Here is a 24,674-nt window from a genome sequence, read left to right as displayed (position 1 = left end):
ACCAATTTGGACTATTTTGTGTATGTCCATTGCATGAAATACAAATAAAAATACATTTAAATTACAGGTTGTAATGCAACAAAATAGGAAAAACGCCAAGGGGGATGAAATCTTTTGCAAGCCTCTGTATATAGCCTCGCTACTGTTATTTTACTGCTGCTCTTTAATAGTTTTTTATTCATCCATTTTTTACTTAACACCTATTTTTCTTAAAAGTGCATTGTTGGTTAAGGGCTTGTAAGTAAGAATTTCACTGTATTGTATTCGGCACAGGTTAGTCGAGGTAATTGAGGTAATATGTACATGTAGGTAGAGTTAAAGTGACTATGCATAGATAATAAACAGAGTGTAGCAGCAGCGTAAAAGAGGGGGTGGTGGGGGGGAACAATGCAAATAGTCCGGGTAGCCATTTGATTAGCTGTTCAGGAGTCTTATGGCTTGGGTGTAGAAGCTATTAAGAAGCCTTTTGGACCTAGACTTGGCGCTCCGGTACCGCTTGCCGTGCGGTAGCAGAGAGAACAGTCTATGACTAGGGTGGCTGGAGTCTTTGACAATTTTTAGGGCCTTCCTCTGACACTGCCTGGTATAGAGGTCCTGGATGGCAGGAAGCTTGGCCCCAGTGATGTACTGGGCCGTACGCACTACCCTCTGTAGTGCCTTGCGGTCGGAGGCCGAGCAGTTGCCATACCAGGCAGTGGTGCAACCAGTCAGGATGCTCTCCTCTTTTTGAGGATCTGAGTGAGGACCAATGCCAAATCTTGTCAGTCTCCTGAGGGGGAATAGGCTTTGTCGTGCCCTCTTCATGACTGTCTTGGTGTGTTTGGACCATGATAGTTTGTTGGTGATGTGGACACCAAGGAACTTGAAGCTCGCAACCTGCTCCACTTCAGCCCCGTCGATGAGAATTGGGGTGTGCTCGGTCCTCACAAGGTAAAGTGCTTATTGTTCAGAAGTGTCTTGCTTGTATTTTGAGGGGCTCTACACTGTCTGAGAAAGTTATTTTTGTTCGCCAATGCCCAAGTTTACTTTATATATGCATGACCTATATGTTTATTCCATAATCTAAGTATGTACTGTATGTATGTAAATAGTCTGTTTGGTCAGAATTTGTGACTATCCCATTTGGCTGCTTGTACATGTTATCCCTTAAAAATAACATTACAGTTTCAATATCTCTGGCCCAGAAAGTCAGATTCTTACGAGGTAGAGTTTGTCTGGTTGAGTGGGGTCTCCTGCAGTTTTCTCAAAGGGTCTACATCAGGGCTCTCCAACCCTGTTCCTGGAGAGCTACCATCATGTAGGTTTTCATTCCAACCCTAATCTAGAGCACTGAATTATAATATTTTGCTGGTTTATAAGATTAATCAGGTTAGTTACAACTGCGGTTGAAGAGAAACCCTACAGGAGGGTAGTACCCCAAGAACAGAGTTGGAGAGCCCTGGTCTACATCATCTGAAAAGGGTACTTGGTGGTGCTACAGACCACAACTGTAGCTGAAAATATCCGAATTTTCAACCTTTCTGTATATTTGCATGTCTTAAAGCATAAAACTGTATGAAAGGTAACTATTAATGCATCTATTCCATAGTCTAATTGTTTATGTTTGATAATCCCCTCAGTTTTTGTTGAGAATTTCAGGATATTTGACCTAAATCTATTACTATTTCCATTATGCCCATTTTTACCAGTCGACCATTAACCCATTGAAAATTAAATTGCCTTAAAAATCTAAAATGAACGTGCTATCCAGCCTAACTTTGTGTATCACCCCATCATTGTTTGATCGTGCATAGATGACAGCCTTTAACAAGCAAAAAATACATAAAACATTTCCAGGTTGGCTGGTCTACTATAGGGAAAACAGATGGCAATGTCAAGAAAAGTACATTTGTGTAAAAAAAGAAAATCTGTTACAAATTTGCAAGAATAATGTACATACAAGGCGGGCAAAAGAGGACAAAATGGGAATGTCACAGGAAAATGTTGACCCTGTGCAAAACTGAAAAAAGTTTCCACAGTGAAGTAGAAACATTTTTGAGAAATGGCGCTTGCCAAGAAATCAACTCAGATTCTGTACGAGGGAATGTGTTTATTTACAGGTATGGCATTAAAATGCAGTCAACTCCACAGCTTGTTGTTCAAGCCCACTTCATACTCTCCCTGTCTCACTACTCAGTCAGTCTACAAGTTTTTTTAGATGAATCCCACACACTTACATTGTCTACATTTACTGCTCCATATGAAGATAAGTTGTTTCTGATTCCATAAGAGTTAAACATTTCATAATAACAACCATAATAATACTATTTGTTTTGGCAAAGTGTGGGGAATATTTCAGTTCAGCCACACTATTGATGATGTCATCGTAGTCACGTGATCAGTGAACTCACTGCAGGCTGTAGGTCTGCTTCCTGTCATGGAGGTCAAAGGTAATGAACAGCGAGCGGGGGTCCTTTTTGTTTTTGCGTACGGTGATCCGTCCCTGAAGCTCCTCCCCTAAAGAGGAAAACCATCAACAAAAGTGAGAGGCTGAGCACCAACCTTTGACTTCTGTTCACCTGTATTGGAGCGCTGCGGGGTGCAGTTTCCCCTAGGAACAGATCTAGGATCAGCTTCCCCTCCCCCAATCCTAACCTCGACCAAAAAAAATGATGCAGAAAAATTAATCCATGCATTTGTTACTTCTAGGTTAGACTACTGCAATGCTCTACTTTCCGGCTACCCGGATAAAGCACTAAATAAACTTCAGTTAGTGCTAAATACGGCTGCTAGAATCCTGACTAGAACCAAGAAATTTGATCATATTACTCCAGTGCTAGCTTCCCTACACTGGCTTCCTGTTAAGGCAAGGGCTGATTTCAAGGTTTTACTGTTAACCTATAAAGCGTTACATGGGCTTGCTCCTACCTATCTTTCCGAGTTGGTCCTGCCGTACATACCAATACGTACGCTACGGTCACAAGACGCAGGCCTCCTAATTGTCCCTAGAATTTCTAAGCAAACAGCGGGAGGCAGGGCTTTCTCCTATAGATCTCCATTTTTATGGAACAGTCTGCCTACCCATGTGAGAGACGCAGACTCGGTCTCAACCTTTAAGTCTTTACTGAAGACTTATCTCTTCAGTAGGTCATATGATTGAGTGTAGTCTGGCCCAGGAGTGTGAAGGTGAACGGAAAGGCTCTGGAGCAACGAACAGCCCTTGCTGTCTCTGCCAGGCCGGTTCCCCTCTCTCCACTGGGGTTCTCTGCCTCTAACCCTGTTACAGGGGCTGAGTCACTGGCTTGCTGGTGCTCTTTCATGCCGTCCCTAGGAGGGGTGCGTCACTTGAGTGGGTTGAGTTACTGACGTGATCTTCCTGTCTGGGTTGGCGCCCCCCCTTGGTTTGTGCTGTGGTGGAGACCTCTGTGGGCTATACTCGGCCTTGTCTCAGGATTGTAAGTTGGTGGTTGAGGATATCCCTCTAGTGGTGCGGGGGCTGTGCTTTGGCAGAGTGGGTGGGGTTATATCCTTCCTGTTTGGCCCTGTCCGGGGGTTTCTTCGGATGGGGCCACAGTGTCTCCGGACCGCTCCTGTCTCAGCCTCCAGTATTTATGCTGCAGTAGTTTATGTGTCGGGGGGCTGGGGTTAGTTGGTTATACCTGGAGTACTTCTCCTGTCTTATCCAGTGTCCTGTGTGAATTTAAGTATGCTCTCTCTAATTCTCTCGTTCTCTCTTTCTCTCTGAGAACCTGAGCCCTAGGACCATACGTCAGGACTACCGGGCATGCTGACACCTTGCTGTCCCCAGTCCGCCTGGCCTTGCTGCTATTCCAGTTTCAACTGTTCTGCCTGCGGTTACGAAACCCCTACCTGTCCCAGACCTGCTGTTTTCAACTCTTAATGATCGGCTATGAAAAGCCAACTGAGAGACCTGAGCCCAAGGACCATACGTCGGGACTACCGGCCGTGGTGACTCCTTGCTGTCCCCAGTCCGCCTGGCCTTGCTGCTATTCCAGTTTCAACTGTTCTGCCTGCGGTTATGGAACCCCTACCTGTCCCAGACCTGCTGTTTTAAACTCTTAATGATCGGCTATGAAAAGCCAACTGAGATTTATTCCTGATTATTATTTGACCATGCTTGTCACTTATGAACATTTTTGAACATCTTGGCATGGTTCTGTTATAACCTCCACCCGGCACAGCCAGAAGAGGACTGGCCACCCCTCATAGCCTGGTTCCTCTCTAGGTTTCTTCCTAGGTTTTGGCCTTTCTAGGGAGTTTTTCCTAGCCACCGTGCTTCTACACCTGCATTACAAGCTGTTTGGGGTTTTAGGCTGGGTTTCTGTACAGCACTTCGAGATATTAGCTGATGTACGAAGGGCTATATAAAATAAAATTGATTGATTGATTGATTGACCATTAATGGGGAATATGCTACACTGACCCAAAATCAACGTATTGGAGCCTCACATCTCTAGAGTCTAGAGGCAGATCCTCTCCTAGGCAATAGAGAGTAGGGCTATTCGGTTACAGTCCCGGAGTGCCACATCAACATCAGCACGTTGAATGTGTGCCTATGAATGAGAGAGATTGAGCGTTTGTGTGTTTGTGTGTTAGTGAGAGAAAGTATGTGTGAGTGAAAGAGAAGGTGTGTGTGTGCAAAGCCAGATGGCGTGGAGAACATCACGTGTTTCAGTATGATTGCACACCGCAGCGTGCTGGCAATACAGGGGGGCCAGGAGGAGAAGGTGATGATTACAACATATACTCACTTTGATTAACTTCACGTGTGTCTGCCGGGGGTAAATTAATGTTTACCCAATCGGCAAACAAGTCCTCCTCTACCCCACTCTCTGCCAGGCATTCCCTATTGCTGGAGGTTAGAGGAGGACATAGAGAGAAAAAAAAACGCTGACAGTGGCGTTTTCCCGAGCGAGGCTGCTGCTGCTGTTGCCGATGACTGTCTCATTTGAACTGTCACCGTGGCTACACCGTCAACGTAGCGAAGTCGCTGGGCGCCACGCTCCGAGGCTGTCACTCCATTACAGCGGCGTGAAGCACACACTGGAGCAGAGCAAGCGGAGGAGAGTTTGTGTGTGTGTTTGGGGGGAGGGTATGAGAGTGAATATGTGTGTATCAGTTTCTCTGTGTATTAACAACAGGGTCATTCTTGAATTGTGGTGGAAATTGGGCATGGCATTTTGGAAAATTGAACTCTTCCCATCCTAAATCAACTAATATGGTAGTTTCATGACATTAAATAATTGTTACCAGTATTATAACATTGTGCCACTGCAACCAGTAGGAGTACTAACACCAATGACAGTAACACCAATGACACAATCTAGGTAATTGAGGATTTTCTTAAAGTAATAATCCAGCAAAATATCTCACTTTTAAAAATTAATATTCTGTTAAAGGGATACTTCCCCAGAGTCAGATGAACTCTTGGATACCATTTGTATGTCTCGGTGTCCAGTATGAAGGAAGTTAGAGGTAGTTTCGCAAGCCAATGCTAACTAGCGTTAGCACAATGCCTGGAAGGGTCTCTTTGACAAAATCCCGAAGTATATCTTTAACTCATACATAGTATGAAAATGTATGCACTCACTAACTGTAAGTCGCTCTGGATAAGAGCATCTGCTAAATGACAAAAAAAATAAAAATAAAATATGTTGTTGACTCATTCTATACTCGTATTTGTGACCAAAAAACACATCTGAGAAAAAAAAAAAAAAAAACCTACCTCAAAGTTGTATCTCAAACAGGCTGTTCCTAAAATGCTTGCTACTTCCTCATATAAGGTGACGTCACGTTGGCTCATTGGCAGAGCTGGACAATCAGCTGCTTACTTGAATTAATATATATATATATATATATATATATATATATATATATATATATATATATATATATATATATATACACACAGTGGGGAGAACAAGTATTTGATACACTGCCGATTTTGCAGGTTTTCCTACTTACAAAGCATGTAGAGGTCTGTCATTTTTATCATAGGTACACTTCAACTGTGAGAGACGGAATCTAAAACAAAAATACAGAAAATCACATTGTATGATTTTTAAGTAATTCATTTGCATTTTATTGCATGACATAAGTATTTGATCACCTACCAACCAGTAAGAATTCCGGCTCTCACAGACCTGTTAGTTTTTCTTTAAGAAGCCCTCCTGTTCTCCACTCATTACCTGTATTAACTGCACCTGTTTGAACTCGTTACCTGTATAAAAGACACCTGTCCACACACTCAATCAAACAGACTCCAACCTCTCCACAATGGCCAAGACCAGAGAGCTGTGTAAGGACATCAGGGATAAAATTGTAGACCTGCACAAGGCTGGGATGGGCTACAGGACAATAGGCAAGCAGCTTGGTGAGAAGGCAACAACTGTTGGCGCAATTATTAGAAAATGGAAGAAGTTCAAGATGACGGTCAATCACCCTCGGTCTGGGGCTCCATGCAAGATCTCACCTCGTGGGGCATCAATGATCATGAGGAAGGTGAGGGATCAGCCCAGAACTACACGGCAGGACCTGGTCAATGACCTGAAGAGAGCTGGGACCACAGTCTCAAAGAAAACCATTAGTAACACACTACGCCGTCATGGATTAAAATCCTGCAGCGCACGCAAGGTCCCCCTGCTCAAGCCAGCGCATGTCCAGGCCCGTCTGAAGTTTGCCAATGACCATCTGGATGATCCAGAGGAGGAATGGGAGAAGGTCATGTGGTCTGATGAGACAAAAATATAGTTTTTTGGTCTAAACTCCACTCGCCGTGTTTGGAGGAAGAAGAAGGATGAGTACAACCCCAAGAACACCATCCCTACCGTGAAGCATGGAGGTGGAAACATCATTCTTTGGGGATGCTTTTCTGCAAAGGGGACAGGACGACTGCACCGTATTGAGGGGAGGATGGATGGGGCCATGTATCGCGAGATCTTGGCCAACAACCTCCTTACCTCAGTAAGAGCATTGAAGATAGGTTGTGGCTGGGTCTTCCAGCATGACAACGACCCGAAACACACAGCCAGGGCAACTAAGGAGTGGCTCCGTAAGGAGCATCTCAAGGTCCTGGAGTGGCCTAGCCAGTCTCCAGACCTGAACCCATTAGAAAATATTTGGAGGGAGCTGAAAGTCCGTATTGCCCAGCGACAGCCCCGAAACCTGAAGGATCTGGAGAAAGTCTGTATGGAGGAGTGGGCCAAAATCCCTGCTGCAGTGTGTGCAAACCTGGTCAAGACCTACAGGAAACGTATGATCTCTGTAATTGCAAACAAAGGTTTCTGTACCAAATATTAAGTTCTGCTTTTCTGATGTATCAAATACTTATGTCATGCAATAAAATGCAAATTAATTACTTAAAAATCATACAATGTGATTTTCTGGATTTTTGTTTTAGATTCCGTCTCTCACAGTTGAAGTGTACCTATGATAAAAATGACAGACCTCTACATGCTTTGTAAGTAGGAAAACCTGCAAAATCAGCAGTGTATCAAATACTTGTTCTCCCCACTGTATATACATACAAAAAGTTTTAGAACACCTACTCATTCAAGGGTTTTTCTTTATTTTTACTATTTTCTACATTGTAAAATAATAGTGAAGACATCAAAACTATGAAATAACACATATGGAATCATGTAGTAAGCAAAAAAGTGTTAAACAAATCAAAATATATTTTATATTTGAGATTCTTCAAATAGCCACCCTTGCACACTCTTGGCATTCTTTCAACCAGCTTCATGAGGTAGTCACCTGGAATGCATTTCAATTAACAGGTGTGTCTTCTTAAAAAGTTAATTTGTGGAATATCTTTCCTTCTTAATGCGTTTGAGCCAATCAGTTGTGTTGTGACAAGGTAGGAGGGTATACAGAAGATAGGCCTATTTGGTAAAAGGCAAGAACAGCTCAAATAAGCAAAGAGAAACTACAGTCCATCAATACTTTAACATATGAAGGTCAGTCAATACGCAAAATGTCAAGTACTTTGAATGTTTCTTCAAGTGCAGTCGCAAAAACCATCAAGCGCTATGATGAAACTGGCTCTCATGAGGACCGCCACAGGAATGGAAGCCCCAAAGTTACCTCTGCTGCAGAGGATAAGTTCATTAGCATTACCAGCCTCAGAAATTGCAACCAAATAAATGCTTAACAGAGTTCAAGTAACAGACACATCTCAACATCAACTGTTCAGAGGAGACTGTGTAAATCAGGCCTTCATGGTCGAATTGCTGCAAAGAAACCACTACTAAAGGACACCAATAAGAAGAAGAGACTTGCTTGGGCCAAGAAACACGAGCAACGGACATCAGATCAATGGAAATTTGCCCTTTAGTCTGGAGTCTAAATTGGAGATTTTTGGTTCCAACCCCCATGTCTTTGTGAGATGCGATGTGGGTGAACGGATGATCTCCGCATGTGTATTTCCCACCGTAAAGCATGGAGGAGGAGGTGTTATGGTGTGGGGGTGCTTTGCTGGTGACACTGTCTGTGATTTATTTAGAATTCAAGGCACACTTAACCAGCTAGGCTACCACAGCATGCTGCAGCGATACGCCATCCCATCTGGTTTGGGCTTAGTGGGACTATCATTTGTTTTTCAACAGGACAATGACCCAACACACCTCCAGGCTGTGTAAGGGCTATTTGACCAAGAAGGAGAGTGATGGAGTGCTGCATCAGATGACCTGGCCTCCACAATCCCCCGACTTCAACCCAATTGAGACCATTTGGGATGAGTTGGACGGCAGAGTGAAGGAAAAGCAGCCAACAAGTGCTCAGCATATGTGGGAAGTCCTTCAAGACTGTTGGAAAAGCATTCCAGGTGAAGCTGGTTTAGAGAATGCCAAGAGTGTGCAAAGCTGTCATCGAGGCAAAGGGTGGCTACTTTGAAGAATCTAAAATGTAAAATATATTTTGGTTTGTTTAACACTTTTTTGGTTACTACATGATGTGTAATTTCATAGTTTTGATGTCTTCACTATTATTCTACAAGTGTGCAAAGCTATCATCAAGGCAAAGGGTGGCTACCCCTTGAATGAGTAGGTGTGTCCAAACTTTTGAATGGTACTGTACATACACTGCTCAAAAAATGCGAGCTGTGGCAAGAAGGTTTGCTGTGTCTGTCAGCGTAGTGTCCAGAGCATGGAGGCGCTACCAGGAGACAGGCCAGTACATCAGGAGACGTGGAGGAGGCCGTAGGAGGGCAACAACCCAGCAGCAGGACCGCTACCTCCGCCTTTGTGCAAGGAGGAGCAAGAGGAGCACTGCCAGAGCCCTGCAAAATGACCTCCAGCAGGCCACAAATGTGCATGTGTCTGCTCAAACGGTCAGAAACAGACTCCATGAGGGTGGTATGAGGGCCCGACGTCCACAGGTGGAGGTTGTGCTTACAGCCCAACACCGTGCAGGACGTTTGGCATTTGACAGAGAACACCAAGATTAGCTAATTCGCCACTGGTGCCCTGTGCTCTTCACAGATGAAAGCAGGTTCACACTGAGCACATGTGACAGACGTGACAGAGTCTGGAAGCGCCGTGGAGAACGTTCTGCTGCCTGCAACATCCTCCAGCATGACCGGCTTGGTGGTGGTTCAGTCATGGTGTGGGGTGGCATTTCTTTGGGGGGCCGCACAGCCCTCCATGTGCTCGCCAGAGGTAGCCTGACTGCCATTAGGTACCGAGATGAGATCCTCAGACCCCTTGTGAGACCATATGCTGGTGCGGTTGGCCCTGGGTTCCTCCTAATGCAAGACCATGCTAGACCTCATGTGGCTGGAGTGTGTCAGCAGTTCCTGCAAGAGGAAGGCATTGATGCTATGGACTGGCCCGCCCGTTCCCCAGACCTGAATCCAATTGAGCACATCTGGGACATCATGTCTCGGATGCTTTAGTCCAGGTCTGGGAGGAGATCCCTCAGGAGACCATACGCCACCTCATCAGGAGCATGCCCAGGCGTTGTAGAGAGGTCATACTGGCACGTGGAGGCCACACACACTACTGAGCCTCATTTTGACTTGTTTTAAGGACATTACATCAAAGTTGGATCAGCCATTAGTGTGGTTTTCCACTTTAATTTTGAGGGTGACTCCAAATCCAGACCACCATGGGTTGATAAATTTGATTTCCATTGATCATTTTTGTGCGATTTTGTTGTCAGCACATTCAACTATGTCAAGAAAAAAGTATTTAATAAGATTATTTCATTCATTCAGATCTAGGATGTGTTGTTTAAGTGTTCCCTTTATTTTTTGGAGCAGTGTATGTATATATACAGTGGGGAAATTTTTTATTTAGTCAGCCACCAATTGTGCAAGTTCTCCCACTTAAAAAGATGAGAGAGGCCTGTAATTTTCATCATAGGTACACGTCAACTATGACAGACAAAATGAGAAAAAAAATCCAGAAAATCACATTGTAGGATTTTAATGAATTTATTTGCAAATTATGGTAGAAAATAAGTATTTGGTCAATAACAAAAGTTTCTCAATACTTTGCAGCGTCCCTCCTTGCTGGTCCATAATTTAACATTGTTATCAGGAAATATTCCTAAAGTGTGGAAATCAGCTTATGTGCTGCCACTACATAAGGTAGGTGATTTGTTGTGATCTTGACAACTATACTCACATACAGTGGGGAAAAAAAGTATTTAGTCAGCCACCAATTGTGCAAGTTCTCCCACTTAAAAAGATGAGAGAGGCCTGTAATTTTCATCAAATGTACACGTCAACTATGACATACAAAATGAGATTTTTTTTCTCCAGAAAATCACATTGTAGGATTTTTTATGAATTTATTTGCAAATTATGGTGGAAAATAAGTATTTGGTCAATAACAAAAGTTTCTCAATACTTTGTTATATACCCTTTGTTGGCAATGACACAGGTAAAATGTTTTCTGTAAGTCTTCACAAGGTTTTCACACACTGTTGCTGGTATTTTGGCCCATTCCTCCATGCAGATCTCCTCTAGAGCAGTGATGTTTTGGGGCTGTCGCTGGGCAACACAGACTTTCAACTCCCTCCAAAGATTTTCTATGAGATCTTGCGTGGAGCCCCAGATCGAGGGAGATTATCAGTGGTCTTGTATGTCTTCCATTTCCTAATAATTGCTCCCACAGTTGATTTATTCAAACCAAGCTGCTTACCTATTGCAGATTCAGTCTTCCCAGCCTGGTGCAGGTCTACAATTTTGTTTCTGGTGTCCTTTGACAGCTCTTTGGTCTTGGCCATAGTGGAGTTTGGAGTGTGACTGTTTGAGGTTGTGGACAGGTGTCTTTTATACTGATAACAAGTTCAAACAGGTGCCATTAATACAGGTAACGAGTGGAGGACAGAGGAGCCTCTTAAAGAATAAGTTACAGGTCTGTGAGAGCCAGAAATCTTGCTTGTTTGTAGGTGACCAAATACTTATTTTCCACCATGATTTGCAAATAAATTCATTAAAAATCCTACAATGTGATTTTCTGGATATTTTTTTCTCAATTTGTCTGTCATAGTTGACGTGTACCTATGATGAAAATTACAGGCCTCTCTCATCTTTTTAAGTGGGAGAACTTGCACAATTGGTGGCTGACTAAATACTTTTTTCCCCCACTGTATATATATATATATATATATATACATACACACACACACACACTACTGTTCAAAAGTTTGGGGTCACTTAGAAATGTCCTTGTTTTCGAAATATTTTTTTTTATTTGTCCATTAAAAGAATATAAAATTGATCAGAAATACAGTGTAGACATTGTTAATGTTGTAAATGGCTATTGTAGCTGAAAATGGCTGATTTGTAATGGAATATCTACATTGGCGTACAGAGGCCCATTATCAGGAACCATCAGTCCTGTGTTCCAATGGCACGTTGTGTTTTCTAATCCAAGTGTATCATTTTAAAAGGCTAATTGATCATTAGAAAAACCTTTTGCAATTATGTTAGCACAGCTGAAAACTGTTGTGCTGATTAAAGAAGCAATAAAACTGGCCTTCTTGAGACTAGTTGAGTATCTGGAGCATCAGCAATTGTGGGTTCGATTACAGACTCAAAAATGGCCAGAAACAAATAACTTTCTTCTGAAACGCGTCAGTCTATTCTTGTTCTGAGAAATGAAGGCTATTCCATGCGAGAAATTGCCAAGAAACTGAAGATTTCATACAACGCTGTGTACTACTCTCTTCACAGATCAGCGCAAACTGGCTCTAAACAGAATAGAAAGAGGAGTGGGAGGCCCCAGTACACAACTGAGCAAGAGGACAAATACATTAGAGTGTCTAGTTTGAGAAACAGACGCTTCGCAGGTCCTCAACTGGCAGCTTCATTAAATAGTACCCGCAAAACACCAGTCTCAACGTCAACAGTGAAGAGGCGACTCCGGGATGCTGACCTTCTAGGCAGAGTTGCAAAGAAAAAGCCATATCTCAGACTAGCCAATAAAAAGAAAAGATTAAGATGGACAAAAGAACACAGACACTGGACAGAGGAAGTCTGGAAAAAAGTGTTATGGACAGACGAATCGAAGTTTGAGGTGTTCGGATCACAAAAACAACATTTGTGAGACGCAGACCAAATGAAAATATGCTGGAGGAGTGCTTGATGCCATCTTTCAAGCATGGTGGAGGTAATGTGATGGTCTGGGGGTGCTTTGATAAAGTGGGAGATTTGTACAGGGTAAAAGGGATCTTGAAGAAGGAAGGCTATCACTCCATTTTGCAACGCCATGCCATACCCTGTGGACGGCGCTTGATTGGAGCCAATTCCCTCCTACAACAGGACAATGACCCAAAGCACAGCTCCAAACTATGCAAGAACTATTTAGGGAAGAAGCAGTCAGCTGGTATTCTGTCTATAATGGAGTGGCCAGCACAGTCACCGGATCTCAACCCTATTGAGCTGTTGTGGGAGCAGCTTGACCGTATGTTACGTAAGAAGTGCCCAGCAAGCCAATCCAACTTGTGGGAGGTGCTTCAGGAAGCATGGGGTGAAATCTCTTCAGATTACCTCAACAAATTGACAACTACAATGCCAAAGGTCTGCAAGGCTGTAATTGCTGCAAATGGAGGATTCTTTGACAAAAGCAATGTTTGAAGGACACAATTATTATGTCAATTAAAAAACATTATTTCTAACCTTGTCAATGACTACATTTCCTATTCATTTTGCTATATTTCCTATTCAAATTCATTATTTGTGATAAAATGTTACTGTAGCTAGCTAGCTAGCTTATGGAGGAAGCATTCCCTTCAGCATTGTGTGTGCATTAGCTGGTTAACATCACATTTGTTTCATATGAAGTGACTGGCTTAGAGCTAGCAAGCTAATGGACAAATTTAAGCTCGTTTACATGCACATTGTCAAACTTCAGAAATACTCCTCCTTCACACACAAAACTCCTTAGCATGATGTAACATAGTGGAACTAACACTCCATCTGCAAAGATTTATTGATTTAGCTTTGATTAATTCTGGTGTTTTGAGGCTACGCACTGGGATCTATAAAAGGTGGTATACCTGCGAGAAAGTGGTAAATCAGGGACTGTTTGAAAGGTCATATAAACATTGCCTTCTTTTTTTTACTAGTAACATATCATGTTTTTTTGTCTGAAATAGGTATAAATGTGAACCAAAAATGCAGGAAAAAAACTCAACCAGTGTTTCATCGTAAGTTCACAGTATCAAGACTCACGACTCAGGGGCCAAATGAAAAGAGTGGACTCTTTTTGGGGAGGCTCCAAAACCTATCCATCACCCCCTCTACACGGGCGCACTGGGCTGGGAGCAAGCTGTAGGAACAAGATATTTAGCAAATAAATAAATATTGACTGGGCAGGCACTTTTAATTAAAGACAACTATGCAGAGGAGGGCTGGCAGAAAACAATGGTGATTCCTCATTCAATGGATGCGTCCCAAATGGCACCCTATTCCCTAAATAGTGCACTACTTTTGACCATATCTCTATGTGTCCTGGTCAAAAGCACTATATAGGGAATAGGGTGCCATTTGTGAAACATCCAAAGTGAATGTGAAGCTATTCCGTGTCTATGTGAAAATCATTATATTTCTCCTCTCCTCTGTCACAAACTCAATGAGCTGGGTCACAGCCTGAGAATCACTCACCCACAGGAAGAGGAAATAAGGTCACTAAGAGAGGGCGGGACCCCGAGATTTTAGATTTTTGTCTGGGGTCTTGCTCCATTTTGGTTTGTTGGGTCGATTACCCCCGCAAGTTGCTATTTGTTATGTGTTGACAGATCTGAAAAGACTGGACAGGACACCATATTGCTCGCACCTATCCAGAGCACACCGTAGCAAATATTTTTTGAAAAATAAAACAAAAATGAGCAGGTTGGCATTTATTTGTTGTCATTTAATTTACTGTCTAGACTAATGCAACTTGTTGTTGGCTATGCTCCCCGCTTGTGCCATCAAACCCCTCCAACATATCCAGAATGCCGCAGCCCGCCTGGTGTTCAACCTTTCCAAGTTCTCCCAGGTCTGCTCAAACGTGCAGCGTCCCTCCTTGCTGGTCCATAATTTAACATTGTTATCAGGAAATATTCCTAAAGTGTGGAAATCAGCTTATGTGCTGCCACTACATAAGGTAGGTGATTTGTTGTGATCTTGACAACTATACTCACATACAGTGGGGGAAAAAAGTATTTAGTCAGCCACCAATTGTGCAAGTTCTCCCACTTAAAAAGATGAGAGAGGCCTGTAATTTTCATCATAGGTACACGTCAACTATGACAGACAAAATGAGAAAAAAAAATCTGAAAATCACATTGTAGGATTTTTAATGAATTTATTAGCAAATTATGGTGGAAAATAAGTATTTGGTCAATAACAAAAGTTTCTCAATACTTTGTTATATACCCTTTGTTGGCAATGACACAGGTCAAACGTTTTTTGTAAGTCTTCACAAGGTTTTCACACACTGTTGCTGGTATTTTGGCCCATTCCTCCATGCAGATCTCCTCTAGAGCAGTGATGTTTTGGGGCTGTCGCTGGGCAACACAGACTTTCAACTCCCTCCAAAGATTTTCTATGGGGTTGAGATCTGGAGACTGGCTAGGCCACTCCAGGACCTTGAAATGCTTCTTACGAAGCCACTCCTTCGTTGCCCGGGCGGTGTGTTTGGGATCATTGTCATGCTGAAAGACCCAGCCACGTTTCATCTTCAATGCCCTTGCTGATGGAAGGAGGTTTTCACTCAAAATCTCACGATACATGGCCCCATTCATTCTTTCCTTTACACAGATCAGTCGTCCTGGTCCCTTTACAGAAAAACAGCCCCAAAGCATGAAGTTTCCACCCCCATGCTTCACAGTAGGTATGGTGTTCTTTGGATGCAACTCAGCATTCTTTGTCCTCCAAACACGACGAGTTGGGTTTTTACCAAAAAGTTCTATTTTGGTTTCATCTGACCATATGACATTCTCCCAATCCTCTTCTGGATCATCTAAATGCACTCTAGCAAACTTCAGACGGGCCTGAACATGTACTGGCTTAAGCAGGGGGACACGTCTGGCACTGCAGGATTTGAGTCCCTGGCGGCGTAGTGTGTTACTGATGGTAGGCTTTGTTACTTTGGTCCCAGCTCTCTGCAGGTCATTCACTAGGTCCCCCCGTGTGGTTCTGGGATTTTTGCTCACCGTTCTTGTGATCATTTTGACCCCACGGGGTGAGATCTTGCGTGGAGCCCCAGATCGAGGGAGATTATCAGTGGTCTTGTATGTCTTCCATTTCCTAATAATTGCTCCCACAGTTGATTTATTCAAACCAAGCTGCTTACCTATTGCAGATTCAGTCTTCCCAGCCTGGTGCAGGTCTACAATTTTGTTTCTGGTGTCCTTTGACAGCTCTTTCGTCTTGGCCATAGTGGAGTTTGGAGTGTGACTGTTTGAGGTTGTGGACAGGTGACTTTTATACTGATAACAAGTTCAAACAGGTGCCATTAATACAGGTAACGAGTGGAGGACAGAGGAGCCTCTTAAAGAATAAGTTACAGGTCTGTGAGAGCCAGAAATCTTGCTTGTTTGTAGGTGACCAAATACTTATTTTCCACCATAATTTGCAAATAAATTAATAAAAAATCCTACAGTGTGATTTTCTGGATTATTTTTTCTCAATTTGTCTGTCATAGTTGACGTGTACCTATGATGAAAATTACAGGCCTCTCTCATCTTTTTAAGTGGGAGAACATGCACAATTGGTGGCTGACTAAATACTTTTTTCCCCACTGTATTAAGGCTTTCTTGTCTAGCTAAGATTCTTGAATCCTTGGTAAATGTGCAACTTCTTTCTTTTTTTATCTGTGAACTATATTTTGAATGTACATAATTCAGGGTTTAGACCAGTACTATTACTGCAACCACATCAGTTGTAAAGGATTTGTCAATGCTTTGATGCTAAGATAAATATGTGCTGCCCTATTTATAAATTTGTCTAAAGCTTTTGATACAGTCGATCATTCTATCTTACTGAGTAAGTTGTCTGTGTTAGGCCTTGGCACTGATGCCTGTTTGTGGTTTCAGAATGAAACTTGGTGACAGAACCTATTATGATAGAATTTCTTGAAGTACTTAAAGAGGAACCCCAGGGTTCGATTTTGGGGCTATTGTTGTTCACGTTGTATATAAATGACATTGGAAATACTGTTAACACTTGTAACATTCATCTCTACGCAGATGACACAGTTATGGTACCCTATTCCCTTTTCAGGGCCCATAGGGTTTTGGTCAAAAGTAGTGCACTATATAGGGCAAGGGGTATTCAAGTCTTACCCTACGAGGTCCGGAGCCTGCTGAATTCCTGTTCTACCTGATCATTAATTGCACCCACTGTCTAAATCAGTCCCTGATTAAATGGGAACAATAATAAAATGCAGTGGCCTGACCAAGACCAATCCTTTTTGGAGCAAAATGCAGATGTGGCACTGACGTGATCTACAGGAAACTTTGCAGAGTGATTCATTTTTAGCAGACATCGATTAGAAGTAGCAAATGTTGCACGCATACAAAATATACAGTTCGTTTTTCGAGGACCACACTGAAAAAGGGTTGTTTAATGTTTGCATGCGTCATCATGTGCACTTTTAAGCTGTACATTTTTTTGTATCCCCATTATTTTTTTTTACATCAATAAAATCAAGCAAGCACGCATGCACACACACACCTCCCTTTCCAACTTCTCCCAAGGCAGAACAACTTCCATCTATTCCCCCCAGCACTGCAGTGATGTGCACAGCAGCAGCATTTCAATCTAGTCTCCCTCTCTCCCCCTTTCTACATAACTCTCTCTCTCTCCCTCCTCTCTTTCTGTCTAAGAAGAGGTGGTAGAGGAGGTGGAGTCAGGCAGTGTCAGGGGGTCGTATATCCTGAGCACCTGTCTGAGCAGTACATAAAACAGGCATGGGGAATTACACCCTGCTGTCTGCCTGATGCAGCTCAGCTCCTCAAGGACCTTCAGCACTAAAACACAGGGGGGGGGGGGGGGGGGGAGAAAGAAAGTGAGAGTTCGAGAGGAAGTGAAAGAGAGAGAATTCCATCAGTAAGAGGCACAAGATGAAGACAGAAGAGTTATGGCAGGACACAGGGCACAGAGAGGACACTAGAGTTAAAGGGATGGACGAAAGTGAATCGCCGGCCTATCGAAATCCGCAGCAACTCTCACCCAAGTTTCAGGTCCTCTGATTGGTCTGAGAAACAGATAACTAGGCCACGGTTTAATCTATAGGATCATGGGACATCCTCGCAAAACGTATGACCTCGTTTCTTGAACAAACACCAAAGTAGGCATCTGAACCCTATGAAAATCCCACCTTATCCATTTCCTAGTAATACAAAACAGAGGAGCATGACAAATGATACTGCGTTTAATTTATTAACCTGCCAGCTCCGAGTAGTTCTCAGAGATGTTTTGTTCCAGCCCACTGCGTGCTGTTTTTCTCTCTCTAAACACCAACATCTCTTTGTGTGTGTGTGTGTGTGTGTGTGTTAACTCACAGCCTCCCGTGGTTAATTACTGCACTCATACAATCACATCTCATACGCTTCCGTCTCGCCACAGATAAATCACCGGACGCACGGAGCAGAGAGACATTAGCGTTGCTGCAGGTCAGGTTGTGTTTCTCATCCCTTGTTGATTTAAATCAGGTGTGTCTCTTTGACAGCACTGTAAAATAAATAGGGACGGAAGTGTGTGTGTGAAGGAAGAAAATGTGGAAGTGTGTGTGTCTTCAGGGTGACTTTGAGACGTTCGCCCTCACTGCACAGGACCACAGGGGAATGGCTAGTGTGTGCACACGCTGAGATGCATACGTGTGTGTGAGTGTATCAGTTATAAAGCAGGCCATAGAGATTTCAGGCAGCCAGTTAATGTTGTTAAAAACTCAATTTCGGCTTTAACATCCCGAGAAGAGGACTGGGACTGCCAGGGTGCTGGGGTGGAGCGAACAAGTTTCACCACTACATTAATAACCTCCCCCTCTATCTTTTTAACTCTTTTCATTTCTTAATTCCCTCTCACTTCCCGAAGTCTCTCTTACACTCTCTCCAGCCTCACTTCTTAATCAGATTCTCTCTTAAACTTAAACTCCTCCACCTGCTTCTCTTTCTACAAGGCCTCTTTCCCTCTATCCTCTTAACTCGCTCTTCACTCCTTAATTTTCTCTTCACTCTTTAATTCTCACCTCTTTACTCGCTTTTCCCCTCTTAAAACGAAACTGTTCTTTCACCCTGGATGCATCCCATATGGCACTCCAATTCCCTATAATCATGCCATATACGGTCCATTCGGAAAGTATTCAGACCCCTTGACTTTTTCCACATTTTGTTATGTAACAGCCTTATTCTAAAATTGATTAAATAATATTTTTCTCATCAATCTACACACAATACCCCATAATGACAAAGCTAAAAACACTTTTCTGGAATTTTTTACAAATATATTAAAATAAAAAAACAGAAATACATTATTTATATAAGTATTCAGACCCTTTGCTATGAGACTAGAAATTGAGCTCAGGTGAATCCTGTTTCCATTGATTATCCTTGAAATGTTTCTACAACTTGATTTGAGTCCACCTGTGGTAAATTCAATTGATTAGACATTATTTGGAAAGACACACGCCTATCTATAGAAGGTCCCACAGTTGACAGTGCATGTCAGAGCAAAAACCAAGCCATGAGGTCGAAGGGATTGTCCGTAGAGCTCCAAGATTCTCTGGTCTGATGAAACCAAGATTGAACTCTTTGGCCTGAATGCCAAGCGTCACGTCTGGAGGAAACCTGGCATCATTCCTACGGTGAAGCATGGTGGAGGCAGCATCATGCTGTGGGGATGTTTTTCAGCGGCAGGGACTGGGAGACTAGTCAGGATCGAGGGAAATATGAACGGAGCAAAGTACAGAGAGATCCTTGATGAAAACCTGCTCCAGAGTGCTCAGGACCTCAGACAGGGGCGAAGGTTCACCTTACAACAGGACAACGACCCTAAGCACACATGCAAGACAACACAGGAGTGGCTTTGGGACAAGTCTCTGAATGACCTTGAGTGGCCCAGCCAGAGCCCGGACTTGAACCCGATCTAACATCTCTGGAGAGACCTGAAAATAGCACTGGAGTGACGCTCCCCATCCAACCTGACAGAGCTTGAGAGGATCTGCAGAGAAGAATGGGAGAAACTCCCCAAATACAAGTGTGCCAAGCCTGTAGCATCATACCCAAGAAGACTCGAGGCTGTAATCGCTGCCACAGGTGCTTCAACAAAGTACTGAGTAAAGGGTCTGAATACTTATGTACATGTGATATTTCAGTGTTTTATTTGTAATAAATTAGCAAACATTTATAAAAACATGTTTTTGCTTTGTCGTTATGGGGTATTGTGTGTAGATTGATGAGGGGGAAAAAACTATTTAATCCATTTTAGAAAAAGTCTGCAACGTAACAAAATGTGGAAAAAGTCAAGGGGTCTGAATACTTTCCGAATGCTCTGTATAGGGGAATAGGGTGCCACTTGGGACAAAGGCCATCTCTCTTTCTATGAGGTCAGTACCTTTGCCCTTTCCAGTCTTTATACTCTCTCCAAATTGTCTTTTGTATTGATGTGTTGATTCCTGATTTTTGTGGGATACAAATTGATTCCACCGTGTGTGTGTTAGGGATTTGACAAATTAAAAATAAATCTTAATGTTTAAACTGCAATTTTTTAATTGGTTTTCTGTTAAAACAATAAGAAAAATGCATAAAATTCCACGTGAACTCACAATGTAGCTGCGCTGCTGCAAGCAATGATTTGGGTGTCACGGTGCGTCCCTTTCAGATGGTTAAGCATTGCACCTGTACTACCATTACTGTACCTCAATTCCACCTCATTTAACTTCTCAAAGTATTGCCATACAGGACATCGTTCATATTGTCGTTTGCCTTTCCCTGCCATTTTTCCAACTGTTAACGACGATGATGTAGTGGTCGAGAGTCGACTACAAAATAATTGATCCCTCGACTTCTTGCACGTCAAGATTAGATTCCACTAGGAAGATTCAGTATTTTTGTAACGGAGGAGACTGATTAGCTGCTGTACTTCTGAGAACACAAACACTTGCATCGTTCATAGCAAGCTAGCGAGGGAGACAGAGCGGGGAGGGGCACAGTATAGGCAGGTCGGCCATGAGGCAGACAGAGTCAGAACCGTGCACTAGGCCTATCTATCGGCAATCAAAAACTGTATCTCGCAATGGAATGCTGATGTAGAGAGAGAGAGAGAGAGAGAGATAATCCCACCATCATTGATGGGAAGCTGGCTTGCAGTCAAATGGCACTTTGTCTAGCCATACCATTCTATTCCTTTTTCTATGCTCTGAGCTGAGAGAGGAAAGGGAGGACTAATGTATTTCCTGCCGCTTCCCTTCTCTGTCTGCGTGCCAAATGTCACCCTAATTCCTTACAAAAGCATTAGAAACTCAGACTTTTGCTAATATGTTCAGTCTCCCCAAAAAGCTTGTCACAGCCGTAACGCCTTTTATTTGCTTTATTTCTCCAATATGCCAATATTTAGAAGTCTGCTTTTTGGGGTATACGCTCCCCCATGGGGTACTGTAGCCACACACCTCAAACATTTAATTTATGTTTTGTCTGTCCATTCTGTGAGACATTTAGCTTGTGATTTTGTTTGTAATGTCACATCCATAACGCTGTAATTGCCCACGTATAACATATTTCCAGCTGAGTTGCTCTGTGTTGAGAGTGTTTCGTATGCAGGGCAGGGCCCATTCCACCAGTGCTGAGTAATGACAGAGGTATGTGTGTGAGTGTAATGTAGCCCATTTCAGCAGTAGTGAGTGTCGTGATAATAGTGAGCTATGTGTGTGCACGTGTTTGTTTGTGTGTGTGGGGGGTGGGGGGGGGGGACCCGTTCCAGCAGTAGTGAGTGATCACAGCCTAACTCGGGGGTCTCATAACTCTGCGGGTAAGTCAGCTAGCGCCAAATACAGAGAGCATTGAGCTAAAACCTCATTTACCTTAGGGCTGGAAGGCATTTGTGTGTGTCTGCTTGTTTGAAGAATGAAATGTGCATGCATGAGGCCAGCAGGATGTGTGTGTGTCCAGAGTGTTGATGGATAGAGAAGCACTACCGGAGCATTGTAGATTGTACCAAACTGATTTACTCTTCAAAAAGAATAAATTAAGAAAAAATACAACAGTCACTACAAATCTCATTCTCACACACTCACCCACCCACTCCCATCCCACACCCACACACACACACAGTGTGCATATGGCAGCGGCTGCTGTTATGAGTTGGGACAGACTGTCAGCAGATGCTAGTCGACCTTTCCACACACTCTGCAGCGTCTTAACCCTTTTCAACACTGCAGTGTCTTAACCCATTCTAACACTGAGGTGTCTTACCACATACGGATGTTTTACCATTTCTGGCAATGTTTTAATGTGTCTGCTTTTATGGGGGGGGGGGCAAAAGCAGTCTATATGGCTAACGGACACACTGCTGCTCCGCACCGTCTTTACACATTTCAACACTGCAGTGTCTCAACAGATTCGAAAGCAGGACTGGCACTTAACTGACGGACGCATTGTGAACGTTGTGTTAATGTTGCGGGAGTGTCAGTGGGATGACAGTCATCGTGGCTCTGCCCAGGGCTGAGTGGTGCTTTACTCGGGGACAGTGGATGTCCAGTCCCCATACAGGCCATTCATTACACTGGCCTCCTATCTGATGGTAGTGGGGGAAGACTGGACAGCACGGAGCTACGTTCTCATCCATCCCAACATCACTGGACACATCCCTGATTCCCATTACGATAATGCACACAGGCCATCACATACAACACACACACCATCGTTCACGATGTATAGTGCGTTTGTGTATGTACAGTACATGTTCTCCATGTACTGTACACCCACACACACACACACACACACGCACACAATCGTTCAAAACATACTGCATACACTCACACCATCGTTCACAATGTAATGTTCTGTACGTGTGCACACACACACCATAATTCACAATGTAATGTACTGTACGTGCGCACACACACCATCATTCACATCATACACATGAATTCACTGCATACACACAGCTTCATACATATCACATCAGTAACAGCATCACTTCATAAAATAATATTTTAATTGGCTTAGTTATCAAATGTTCTGTTCAGTTATAAACGTTTCGTGGATTAGTACACGCTTGCTTGAGGTAAGCTATCAGATAAAGTTTTACATGGTGTTTTTGATTGACTGATTAGTTTTGATCTCACTCTGTCTCTCTATACGTGACAGATAACTAGCGTTGCACACCCTGTCTACATTAGCACCACAGACAGATTACCTGGCTCTCAGTATGATGTTTGAGGAAGATTGGCGTGTAAAAAATAACATCACAGGTGACAGCTGGGTGTGCGTGCTGTGCACCCACAATAGACACAGACAGACATGTCCATACACGCACAAACATGTAGGCACGCACACACACACACACACACACACACACACACACACACACACACACACACACACACACACACACACACACACGCGTCCCCACACGCATATTCAGGAAACCAGTGCTGTCTGGGATACTGACCTGCTTGTACAGGGATGGGATTTTCTAGCAGGAATACTGTCTGTTTCCAATGCGTCTTGGTGACCTGTGGCCCCGTGGAGAACATCACCTGTAATTCAAAAGCAGAAAACGTTATTTAGTCTTGGGCAACAGCAATCAACATGATGTACATGAACTTACAACAGTGAGGAATAAGGATAACAACTCATTCCATTGTGACACTTCTATTTCTGTGTATTTCTGTGCCTTGTCTAATAATTCCACAACCGTAGTAGAACATTAACCGGTCCCACACTCTTAAACCTATTAAACCCATCTTATAAATCTGTACTTCTATCCTACTCATAGTCTTCTAAAGACAAGAGGTATTTAATTCACACATATAACCTTAGTTGCCATTATACGTGTTGTAGCGTTACATCTCAGCAGTTATGCTCACATTGCAGGTAAAATAGGACGTGCAATTAAAAGACATGTCGGCACGTCGCTCGCGGAGCTTGGCATTGGCTGTTCCGAATCGCCGGCTCCGGTGGGTGCTTACATCAGCAATCAGGAAATGCCCCGGCGTCGATTGCCTCCCAAGTACGTGGGGAACGCCAAAGCGTGAATGAAATTGGGCCACCGCATGCTGTTTACCTTGTTGCCGCAGTCTCTGTCGAAGAAAATGTCAAAGTAGCCCACGATGGCCTGGAAATGAAATATGAGAGGGTTGTTAGAATGTGACATTACAACAACCCCGGGGCTGGACTTGTTTGGATAACCTGGGGCCCGTCCTAAATGGCACCATATTCCCTACATAGTGCACTACTTTTGACCTATGAGGCCTGGCCAAAAGTAGTGCACAATATGGATCATTCTACAGAAGTGGTTAAAATAGTTTGAAAACAAATAACTCTTCAAGCATAGGACATTTATTTACATCATGATATATTCTAATTCATTCCAAGGCAAAAATGTATTTTTGAAAATTAAACAATTATATTTTTTAGTAATTTCTTTACACTATTATTTCAATAGAACATCTTGACCTAGTTAGTAGTTTTTTTTTTTTTACTTATTTTTTTTTCTGAAAAGTATTATCCCCACTTTGGATGTTATTACTGAAACACACATTAAAAGACTGTAGAATGAATGTGCCTTAAGCCACACACCTACAATTATAACCAGGAAATGGGATTGCACCCCTTCCATCACGGCCATATAGTGAGTGCTCTGTCTGCCAACACTTGAATAAAATGAGTGAATAAGTTAGTAAATCTTCATGTATGGTTTTGGGACTACAATATATATTTTTGAGGATGTACAACTGTCCAAAGGTAGAGCTAGCTAGCCATATGCTAGCTATGGGGATACATTAATGTCCAAAATAAGTCTAAATTGTAAAAACCGAAACGGTCACAGCTGAAAAAATTGCTTAGTTTTGGTTATTAACATGATAGTTTTGGTAATTAATTATTGATTTTCAATCCACTGTATTTCTTTACATTTATTGAAAAAAACATTTTACTTTTCCCTGGAAGTCAGAGTAACGCACAGCATTGGACAAAACCTCTCTTTGGCCTCAAATGGAGGACAAGATATAGTATAC

The 24,674-nt window shown here is 42.9% G+C and overlaps 1 protein-coding gene across 1 annotated transcript in view; it reads right to left on the bottom strand.

The window, feature by feature from the left end:
* Positions 1 to 1,869: 1,869 nt before the first annotated feature.
* LOC311127956 (protein arginine N-methyltransferase 3-like) overlaps positions 1,870 to 24,674 on the bottom strand; it is a 129,950-nt gene continuing 107,145 nt past the window's right edge. Inside the window, exons 14-16 of the mRNA XM_084159859.1 lie at positions 23,723 to 23,773; positions 23,108 to 23,195; positions 1,870 to 2,496 (exon numbers count right to left, since the gene is read on the bottom strand). Of these exons, the coding sequence (XP_084015985.1) occupies positions 2,387 to 2,496; positions 23,108 to 23,195; positions 23,723 to 23,773 (249 nt within the window). The 3' untranslated portion in view covers positions 1,870 to 2,386. The remainder of the gene's footprint in view (positions 2,497 to 23,107; positions 23,196 to 23,722; positions 23,774 to 24,674) is intronic.

The sequence above is a fragment of the Coregonus lavaretus genome, assembly GCF_964263955.1.
Source record: "Coregonus lavaretus genome assembly, chromosome: 4".
In the NCBI taxonomy this organism is placed as follows: domain Eukaryota; kingdom Metazoa; phylum Chordata; class Actinopteri; order Salmoniformes; family Salmonidae; genus Coregonus; species Coregonus lavaretus.
The sequence above is the reverse complement of the archived record's forward strand: the minus strand, read 5'-3'. Positions and strand labels throughout refer to the sequence as shown.